The sequence below is a fragment of the Scardinius erythrophthalmus genome (assembly GCF_964197995.2).
Source record: "Scardinius erythrophthalmus genome assembly, chromosome: 21".
In the NCBI taxonomy this organism is placed as follows: domain Eukaryota; kingdom Metazoa; phylum Chordata; class Actinopteri; order Cypriniformes; family Leuciscidae; genus Scardinius; species Scardinius erythrophthalmus.
The window spans coordinates 13,663,211-13,674,891 of NC_138241.1; the positions used below are offsets into that span (position 1 = coordinate 13,663,211).

At 35.0% G+C, this 11,681-nt stretch overlaps 1 protein-coding gene across 1 annotated transcript in view; it reads left to right on the forward strand.

Moving 5' to 3' along the window:
* cnnm1 (cyclin and CBS domain divalent metal cation transport mediator 1) overlaps nucleotides 1–11,118 on the forward strand; it is a gene marked incomplete at both ends in the record, with an annotated part of 31,691 nt that extends 20,573 nt beyond the window's left edge. Inside the window, 5 exons of the mRNA XM_081350543.1 lie at nucleotides 276–421; nucleotides 1,756–1,984; nucleotides 4,063–4,167; nucleotides 5,351–5,461; nucleotides 11,039–11,118. Of these exons, the coding sequence (XP_081206669.1) occupies nucleotides 276–421; nucleotides 1,756–1,984; nucleotides 4,063–4,167; nucleotides 5,351–5,461; nucleotides 11,039–11,118 (671 nt within the window). The remainder of the gene's footprint in view (nucleotides 1–275; nucleotides 422–1,755; nucleotides 1,985–4,062; nucleotides 4,168–5,350; nucleotides 5,462–11,038) is intronic.
* Nucleotides 11,119–11,681: the final 563 nt, after the last annotated feature.

An 11,681-nucleotide genomic window follows, 5' to 3' on the forward strand; every position in this document is an offset into this window, starting at 1 on the left:
TATGTTTTTCTTCACTGAAAAACCTCTAAAAACTAAAATTACCTTTTATGCATCTTAAATAATGTTTATAATAGTATCAATAAGTCAAACTATTACTTTTGAATGATTCCACCACAGCTAAGTGTACAAAAATATATAATATATATATATATATACACTATACTGTAGTCGAAGTTCTAGACTGTGTAATAGACTCTCGATATGTTGAGGAAAGGAGTGTCTAAATATCTGTGGCAATAATTTAAGCAATAATCAACTGAATCTCTGTGATCCAGTCCACAGGTCACCATCGCGGAGCAGCGGTCTCAATCATTCGGATACTACGATCCATGGAGGCAGCCTGGGTCAACTGAGCATCAGTGCTGGACCGTATATACCAGACTATTCAGTTCGTCAGCTCACAGACCTACAGATCATCAAGGTACATTTGATTATGCTGAGAGAATTTAAAGAACCCCTGCGGTGAAAATCAAGGTTTTATTGTTGTTTATATGTCTATGTGGTGTTTTTAACATGCTTTAAGACAAACCATGTTCAAATTCATCAATCAACAGCATTGCTGAGTATTTTCTCCTTAAACTGCAGTGAACCAAAGACTGTCTCAAAAATGTTGTTTTAGAACAGCCCCTGTTTAATACCGTCACAAACATGTATCCAATCCCGTCAACTTGCGGATTTTCTCCACTGACTTTCTATGATGTTCAGAACGTTTCTTATGATGCTGATTTTTAGAAGTCATCTGAGACTCTGAGATGGCAAACGGGAACATGGTTTGTGTAACATTAGCAACACATTACTAGCGTTTGATATTCAAGTTAAAGGCTAATCATATTAATTACCATTATGTGTCCGTTGTTGTATAATTTGCTAATACATTTTATTTTCAAATTAAAGCAGAACTTTAAAAAAAAAAATCAAAAATGAAATGCTAAATACGTCATTTTTATTTTTTTAAAACAAATATTTACTAGCATTAAATTCAGTACATAAAATATGATCATAATGTATACTTACAATTGTACTTTCCATTTAAATAATATAAATGACGTTATGAATTAATACTTTTATTCAGCAAGGGCGCATTAAATTGATACAAAGTGACTAAATACATTTATAGTGTTACAAAATATTTCTATTTCAAATAAATGCTGCTCTTTTGAACTTTCTATTCATTGAACAATACTGAAAAATAAAACATTTTCCACAAAAATTGTAAGCAGCTAAAGCTGTTTTCAACATTGATGATAATAAGAACCATTATTAATATTAATATTAATATTATTAGAATGATTTCTGAAGGATCATGTGACACTGAATACTGGAGTAATGATGCTGAAAATTCAGCTTTGCCATCACAGGAATAAATTACATTTTAAAATATATTACTATAGAAAACAGTTTTTTAAAATTGTAATATTTCACAATATTTAGTTTTTTACTGTATTGGTGTATTCAATGAAATTACAACAATGTGAAATTTAGGGTGAATGAAAAAGAACATTTTCTTTATTAAAAATATAATTTCTTTTGAGGCGCTATATGACCCAGACCCAGCTTTCTTTGTTAAGAATGAACCAAGGACTTGCATCAAACTTTTATTTCCAGTGTTCTCTTTGCTCCAAAAAAAAATACAAAAATACTTTTTAATAATAATAAATAATGCTTATGTAAATATTCTCATACTATAATAGAAACATAGTATTATGAGATATGTATTGAAAAAATTGTCTTAATATTTTCTATCATTCTTTCCAGATCACTCGTAACCATTATCAGAACGCCCTGACAGCTACACGCATGGACATCTCTCCGCAAACACCCGATGCAGACAGTCAAGCTCCTGGGGGGAGAATGACGATCCCCGAGACACGTTCCAACAGCATCGCCCTTCCTCTGACTGAACCGCGGCCCAGTCTGACCCGATTCCACCAGCTCAGACAGCCAGACAGCACCACCACCCTCAACGAGAGAAACCGCATAGTCCGTGAGTGCATTCGCTTTTCGTTTACAGCGTCTGACTTTCTCAGGTCCGTTTGGCTGTTTGTCAGGCAGCAAATAAATATTAAAACAATATGACACTGAAATATATTAGATTTATACATCATCTGAAAACTTTCCATTGATGTATGTTTGTTAGGATAGGACAATATTTGACCGAGATACGACTATCTGAAAATCTGGAATCTGAGGGTGCAAACCATTGAAACATTGAGAAAATCTCCTTTAAAGTTGTGCATTTATGTTCGCGATTGTGCATTCACTCACAAAAATAAATATTTTATATATTTACGGTCGGAAATTTACTAAATATCTTCATGGAACATGATCTTTACTTAATATCCTAATGATTTTTGGCATAAAAGAAAAATCGATAATTTTGACCCATACAATGTATTGTTGGCTATTGCCACAAATATACCCGTGCGACTTATGACTGGTTTTATGATCCAGGGTCACATATGAGCTCATCTATAAATGCACTGATCTTTTATGAAGTTGGCTGCGATTGCACAACCACAGTGTACAGCCACTGTTTGAGGAACACTAAGAAAGTTTTATACAGTTTGAATATAGTCCAATTTAATCATAACCATCAATGTCAGTCATCTTAAATTGCCTATATTGTGCTATTTTAAAGGTTGGATGTCTCCTACAATATGCATCCAAGGTCAAAAAACACTTACATTTTCTCATAATATACATTGCACATCACCTAATTTCTCAAAGAGTCTGAAACGGTTTATTTGAAGATTCAGTCTCTCTAAACCCCTCCTTTTCGCGAGCTTACTCTGCTTTGATTGGTCAGACGGCCCAGTCTGTTGTGATTGGTCTACTGCTTACAACATGAGGGAATCAAAACGCCTATTACCATATCTGAATTTCAGCTCCGGATCTTCCTCAGCACTTGATACACAGTGATACGAATAAAAAAGATGCTGTTAGTTTTTCCGTATCAATTCCAGCACAAGTCCTCACCATTTTGAAGAGCATAAGTAGACGCTCACAAACAGCTATATTACACATATTAATATTCAAAAAAGCATAATAGGGGCACTTTAATCTTTGTGGAAACTGAGGATGCAGATGATGCATGTTGATGATGATACATGTAATAGAATTAAGACGTTTCTTACAGCTTCCAAGCGCAAAACAAGACAGATGGCCGAGGCCGAACTCTAATCCTCTCAGCAGTAAAACCAATCAGACTTTGTGTGACAAATTTTAACTCCGATTCTTAAGCTAGAAATCACTTATAATGTCAAAACAGAGTTCAGTTTCCACTGATAAATTAAATATGTCTTAAAGTGTTCACAGGATCAAATGCAGGGTAATCAAATTACACTGTTAAACAAGATCACATCAATGTTTGCATTTATATCAAAGGCTACTGTAAATATTTAATGTACTGTGCATGTAGTACTGATAGCAAACTTCACAACGTTGTTCCACCATCACAGACGGAATTCATTGCAGAGTTTTACTTAAAATCCTAATGAAATCAGAATTGTTTGGCTTTTCGTCCAAGTTTGAAGGCTTGAGGTTGTCCGAGGTCGTGTATTCATAAAAGCTGTCAAAACAAACTAGATAAAATATACAGATATGGGCCTATATGCATTTAAAATGGATAGTCTTTCTCTGGATCAAAAAATTGTCCAGTAAATGCTTTCTATAATGAAAATATCTCCTCAGTCAGAATTATAGATACCACATGCCACCAGTCGAATTATACAACAGTAATCATACATCATAATCAGCAAACAATTTGAAATGTCCTGTTTCAATAGGAAATGTGACTCAACTGTGAATATTAGCTAGCTGCATAACATTGCATATGTTGCAGAAATAGTAACCCATGCTATTCCAGTCAACACAGGACAGAACATTGTTTGCCAAACCATTTCATTTTCATGTGAAAAGACAGTTCCTAAAATCTTCAAAGCTTTGATTGTTCATACTTTTTTTTTTTTTACTCATACACTTATAGTACATAGTACTACAAACTGATGTCTTGTTTATTTCCTGTGTGATCAGCTGACTGTGTCTCTCTGTCTCCCCCTGTAGGGAGTAAGTCAGATGGACAGAAGAGCCCCAGTGACTCTGTGTTCCTCCGTATGGATGACATCCCATATATTAGAGAGAATCGAGTGGAGAGAAAAGAAGGAACTGGTGGGTGAATAGAAGGATGAGTTCTGAAACAAAACCATGACAATATTATTATGCACCAGTATACAGTGATTACCTCATTAAGTCCAAAAATATAATATAAAAGCTACTAATCAAAAGTTGCATTTGGAACAAACTGCTGGTCAGGTGAACATAAATCATTGTCATTATTTCATAAATAATTTTCGGTTACACTTTATTTTAAGGTTTCATTGTTACAGTGTAATTACATACTTAAGTACTGAGTAATATTAAGCAACTACATACTTACTATAGGGTTATAGGATTAGGATTTGGTTGAGGGTTAGTTGCATGTAATTAATTATGCATAATTTACTGTTATTACTATGGTAATAAAGTGTTACCTAATTTTCAAATTCTAAATGAATAGTTCACCCAAAATATCATTATTTATTTATTTAAAGGGATGGTTCGGAGTAAAATTAACCTTGGTGTCCTCGAGCCAAACAGCCCCCCAGAAGCTTTTTTCCCTTGGTCGAACATTATTAAAGTTAGAGCTTATTTAGAGATATCAGCCGAATGTTTTAGTGCAGGCGCTAATGGATCCAAAAGTTGTATCTCGTAAATTACCCCACTAATAATGCCTGGAATGGTACCAGACTTCTACAGTAGTACAAATAGGTTCTGCACTCATAAAACGAGGCATTGGAAAGTTTGTAAGAACATCAGGATTATTTAAATAACACTTGCCTGATGGCTTATGCTACCGCTAACCCACACGGCAAGGTCACTTCCGTGATTTGGGAAAACCTGTTCAACCGTATACAGGTTAGAAAATGACTTGAGTCTGGGTTTGTAAATAATGACACAATATTAATTTTTGGGTGAAATGTCCTTTTAAGAAGGGTGGTGGTCTGCTCTCTGAGTAAATGCACCCAAACTTTCAAACATTGGAGTCGCTGTTTGACAGCGAGAGGGACGTTTGACAGACTGCAGGGAGAGGAAATGCATTCGCTCTAGTCTCTGTTTATATGACCTGCAGAGGAATGTTGACATCAGGCTATAGAACTGTCCATTTCTGCTCTGCTTGTTATGACTGGAGGTTAACAGGAATTACTGAATCAGGAATCAATGAATCAGAGAACAGTCGCTGAATCAATCACTCGCCAGCTCAGTTTGTCATGCGATCACGGTCTGCTGTCATAGCGTGTCCGATCTATTTCAGATGCTTCGGCCGTACCCGTGGAGACGGACCTGTCCACATCCCAGCTCATCAGCTCTTACTCTCTGGGCGGCTCGGATGAGAACCTGGGGAAAAAACTGCTCCGGAAACTGAGTGTGTATCACACCAATCACTTGACTGAATTCTATATTTGAGAATCCGCCACGTAATGACACGACACCTGAGTTTACAGCTGAACACACACACACTCACACACACCTGCTTTTACTCTGCATTTTCAAACTCCATCTGTTTCCTAGCAACTAGCCAGACAAACTGCAGCCCACATATCTGATTAATAAAAAAGACAAGTCACTCAGAACAGTGTTATTTGCGCAAGTAGGGCATGTTTCTGGGCCAGAAGCCTTTGTTGCTCCTGGATTTTTTTTTACATTTTTTTATCAAGAATCATCCCTGCTGTTAAAAAAAAGATTGTGTGGGAGGCATGTGCTTCAGCAAAACTTCAGTTAATGTATTAACTAACATGAACTAACCATGAGAAATCCATTTGAAGCTGTATTTGTTAATCTTTGTTAGTTAGTTAATAAAAATACAGCAGTTCATTGTTAGTTCATGTTAGTTCACAGTGCATTAACTAATGTTAACAAGATTTTAAGAAAGTATTAGTAAATGTTGAAATTAACATCAACAAAGATTAATAAATGCTGTATGCATGCAGTTCATTCTTAGTTCATGTTAACTAATAGTTATCTAATGTTAGCTAATGAACCTTATTGTAAAGTGTTACCACTTTCATCAATTTCAGTGATGCTTCCTTCCTACTTACATTTATGTATTTGGCAGACACTTTCATCCAAATCAACTTACATTTTATTTAAAAGTCCCTGGTAATCAAACTTCTAACCTTGATTTTGCTGGTGCCATGCTCTACTTTTTTAATATATTGAAGAAAAAAATATATATTGGTCAGAATTATTGCCCCCCTTGACCCCTATATATATATACATATGTATATATCTATACTTTGTTACATTCAAATTCAAATTCTGCATCCTGTTTGCTTTCTCAGTTGAAATTTATTTCAAATCGAAGGCATTCCTGATTCAAATTTTGAAGAGCTCCACAATCCGTGTATCATTCGTTCAATCGTTTTTTGATTTAATATTGAAAGTAGAAAAATGAGAAAACAGTTCCTTTTTCGATTTTTCATTTTTTCCAAAAAACGAAAAACAAGAATTCAGCTTGATTTTTCGTTTTTCGTTCTGAGGTAGCAAAATGAATAAACAGCTGGAAAATTCGATTTCTACACGTGGGCGGGAATGAAACGCCCCTTTCCTCTGATTTGTCAGCCGAAGATCAAACTGTCCCGTCATCAGCTCTTCCTCAGTTCTGCACTGCAGAATAAGAGTCCTCCGTTGTGTGGATTCTTAACGCGTTTATTGCAACTACATTTAATCTTTTTTTCATCAAACAACCAGACTAACGAGTGGTTCGACACAACCCGTACTGGGAAATAAACTAGACAGGGCTTTCTTCTGTGTAGATATAAATTCACCTAACTTTATGCTTTGCATCAGCTCGGTATGCAGGGTAAATGACAACTGTTAGCCTAACATGGTCGCCCTCGATCGCCCAGTAATTTTTTTAAAATAATAAATGTAGATATAGATAATCAATATAATTAGTTATAAATTAAATATTTTAACACTTATAGAAAAAGAAAAGAATAATGCATTGACTATATATAGCCTAAGCCTAGGCTATATTAACATAAACGCATGAAATGTCATTCAGACTGACTATCTAACAACCGGAGAACAGAGAACAACATAGATATTAAAATACATACTCTTCTGAGTTTTATAATGTAGGCCTTATTGTGTTTTATTAAAATTTATTAATTTATATCTCAAAGATGTGCGCTTGTGCGCAGTGCACTGGGTCATGTTGAGAGGGAAACAAACGCATTTTTATTATTAGCCTATTCAGAAAAAAAAACGGTAAATAAAATTCAACATTAACATTATAAACACTATTAATAACATATAGGCTATTTCTATGCGTATTTTACTTCCCCTTACCATTACTTCCCCTTTGACATTTGCCTATGTCAAATCCTTAAATGAATGGTATTCAGAAAACAACAAGAATAAAAAATAAGTAGCCACGTATAATAAAAATATAACCTAATAGCTTATAATAATAGCCTATTGTGTCCTTTATTATAAACAACATTTAGCCTATTTTAAACGCCAAGCCTAAACAAATTTAGGCTATTTGAATCGAAACTGAAACTGTACCGGCGTTGGTTCCATATAGTTTCCATATTTGCAATGCAAAATTTCGATGCTAACTATAATGTAAAGAAGGCTTTAAACTTCAGTCGAGTCCCAATATAGGCCTACACGTATAGGCTAAATCATCCTCTTCACAGCATGGGAAATGAGTTTGGATTAACTGTGCGGCACAGCCTTTATATTGTACAACAGACGAATTAAATTAAGCAGAATAACTTTTTATATATTTGGTTGACTGTGTTTTATTTTAATAATGAACAGGCTGCGATGTCAAGTTAGCAATGCCAGAAGTGAACTGATAATAGCCTATGTTGCCTATGTTGTGAGAGCGAGCGATGCGTCAGCGCCATCACTTGGAGTTGTTGCTCAGCAGGGGAAATAACTTCGTTATTCGTTACTCTGTCATTCGAAACAGTAAAAATTTATGTTTTTATTTGTTTACATTCAAAATGACTACAAAATGTCATGCCTTTGAAAAATAAAGAAAACAACATGATTTCTACTTTAGTGCGTCTCAGTCTCCTTGAACATCTTTCTGGCGCACACCAAAAATGAACCAAAATAGAGTGAATAGCCTTCGGACGCGCCTACTTTTCAAAGTCAACATTTAGATTATTTGAAGTAAAATGCATTATATAGTCACTCAGGAATAAAACTCAGCGTGGTTCATGATAAAAAAAAAAAAAAAAAAACTTTACAGTTCGGAAAATATGAAAATAGCAAACCCCTGGCACTTGAGAACTCTGGTCTACAAAGAAGAAAGCCCCGTCTAGTCTATTCCCCAGTACGGGTTGTGTCGAGCCATTCATTAGTCTCGTTGATGGAAAACATGAAAAAGTTGCAATAAACGCGTTAAGAATCCACACAACGGAGGACTCTTATTCTGCAGTGCAGAACTGAGGAGGAGCTGATGACGGGACAGTTTGATCTTCGGCTGACAAATCAGAGGAAAGTGGCGTTTCATTCACGCCCACGTGTAGAAATCGAATTTTCCATCTGTTTATTCATTTTGCTACCTCAGAACGAAAAACGAAAAATCAAGCTGAATTCTTGTCTTTCGTTTTTTTGGAAAAAAACGAAAAATCGAAAAAGGAACTGTTTTCTCATTTTTCTACTTTCAAAATTAAATCAAAAAACGATTGAACGAATGATACACGGATTCTCCACCCTATCAGATCAGGATCATGTCCTCTTTGCTAAATCACTGTCACGATTAATCAGTCATATATGACCAAAATTACAAAATTATTTAAAAACTGACAACTTTTCATTTAAGATATTTAGGTCAAAAATTATTTATAATAATAAAATATGATATCTTTATTGATTAAATACATAATATTTAATGTTCATTTTTGTTTTATTTCAAACATTACTTTATCAAACTATCAATAAATCAAACCTCACTCTCCTGGTTATTAAAGGCCGTTTACACAACACCATTTTCAACTAAAAACGGAACACTTATGTGCAGGGCCGGTTCTAGACATTTGGAGGCCCTAGGCAAAATTCATGTTGGAGGCCCCCCACCCCCAATAAAAAACACTTGAAACAAATATGATTCCTAACTTTTTTATTTATACAACATTTCATTTTAAATTTAGTATATTTTTACTTACACAGTACATAAGTTTGGACAAATTACTATTTTTAATGTTTTTGAAAGAAGTCTCTTATGCTCATCAAGCCTGGATTTTATTTGATCAAAAATACAGAAAAATAATATAGTGAAATATTATTACAATTTAAAATAATGGTTTTCTATTTTACTATACTTTAAAATATATTTCTGTGATGCAAAGCTGAATTTAGTGTCACGTGATCCTTCAGAAAACTTTATAATATTCTGATTTATTATCAAATGTTAGAAATGGTGCTTAATATTTATTTTATAACATGTGATACTTTTTTTCAGGATTTTTTGATTATTAAAAAGTTGTTTTAAAAAAGTCTTCACTATCACTTTTATATATTTAACACATCCTCGCTGAATATTCCTGTTTTTTTTTTTTCTGTATTTTTGATCAAATAAATGCAGGCTTGTAGAGCATAATAAGAAACTTCTTTCAAAAACAATAAAAATAGTAATGGGTCCAGACTTTTTACTGGTAGCCTACTACATCAAACTTTATCTAAAGTAATCTCTTTTTTGTTTAATGAAGATGTTATTGTTCTTGTTGTTATTTTGCTGGTGTATTCAGTTTATTCACAGTTCCAGAATACCACTTCAGTAGATGAACATAAACGTGCTTTTATAATTGTTTTCATAGCTGCGTTATGGGCAGATATTGCATTGCTACCTTAAATATGCTATACACAAATCAAGTGGAAGAGAAAGATACGATCGCTACTGAGCAGGGAAAAAAATCTAAACTAATATTCGTATAGGCTATGATGTCAGGGTATTATCTAATCATCAGCAGAATATAGAAGATAGACCCATAGATATGAGATCCTTTATTTGAAACATTTAAAAATGTTGCAGTGTGTTGGTTTTTTAACTTTGAATACAAACGTCTTATCTTTTACTTTTGTAGCTTTTTTACTAGTCAGCTCCCAACGCGATGTTATTCATTGTACGCGCAAATTCAAAGCGTCGCGTCTGGGCACGTTAATGACGCTCGCACTCTTTTAAACTCGTAGACTAACAAAGCGGTGAATGATTTTTCCAGAAATGACGCTGATCTACAGTAGCCCACACGTTTATATTTAAAATACATTGCAATCACTCCAAAATCGATGACCTGCATTACGAGCTGTGCTTCTTTGCGTGCCTATGTAGACTTTTGTACAGTCATGGGCTGGCGTTAATGTGACGTAATGTAACAGTCTATGGTTAAGATAAACATCGTCACTATTTTTAGTTAATTAATAAATTTTGAAATAAATTGTAGATAGGACATTTGTACATTTATTTATTTATTTTTTATTTTTTATTTTTTTGTCCCTCTGTCTGGGCCCCATCCCGCCAATCGGGCCCTAGGCACGTGCCTAGTTTGCCTTTGCGTTAATCCGGCTCTGCTTATGTGTTTTGGCTGTTAATTTACACAACAACAGCGTTTTGGGGGCCTAAAAGCGCAAACTTTTTTTAACGAGCTTCAAAGTGCAAGTTTTTGAAAACGATACCGTTGTCATCTCAGTGTAAACTACAAAAATTTGAATTTTCGTGAAAACCGTGATGTCATGCGCATACGTATTATGGGCTCAGTCTATAGGCGTGTTAAAAATACAAAGTGGCATCGCCAACTACTGGCCTGGAATACATAATACAGTATCTTCATCGTTTTTGCGGATCTGTGTTGAACGGGAATCACTTCGACAATGTTGTCGCCTGTACGCAAAAAAAAATTGTCCATCGACTGCCAGCTTTTCATGTAAGATTTTCATGTCAGTTCAAAACTAGGCATTTTACATTTCACTTTCTACTCTCCAGGCAACAAAAAAAGAAAGAAGTCTCGTGATGGAGATAAACCTTTGGAGGACAATCCTGAACATTCACAGGTGAAGACCTAGCATTCATTTGATGGGTTTGCTTCTCTCTCGCACTCTCCTGCTTCTCCGACAAATGTGAAATCCTCTCCAGCCTTCCTCTGGATCTTGAGAGAGAGAGAGAGAGAGAAAGCACAACCACAGACCACCACAACAGGATGTAGCATCATAAAGCCTTGCCTTCAGCACTGAAACTGGACGACGCTCAATGCCTGTTTCAACAAACCTGAAATTTCCAACATGCAGCAAGACATGCTTTTTTAAATTGACGAAATGCTACATAACCATTGATATACTACAGTTTTGATGCCGGATTATGATGATGTCATCTCCAGTCACTGTGGTTATGACAGTCTGACCTCTGACCCGGGCAAAGCCAGCAAGCACAAGCCTGGATACATGAAGCCAACCATCTGACCAATGAGACGGCAGAACCTTTAGTACGTCTCTAAACGTGGTCATCTGTCAGTAGAATTCTCTTGAAACAAAGTGTTTATTGTGTGATTTTATATCATATTAAGCCAGGAGTATTTGTCAGGCTGTGCCTGGAAATCAATTAAGATGAATTTATTAATATCAAAGCACTT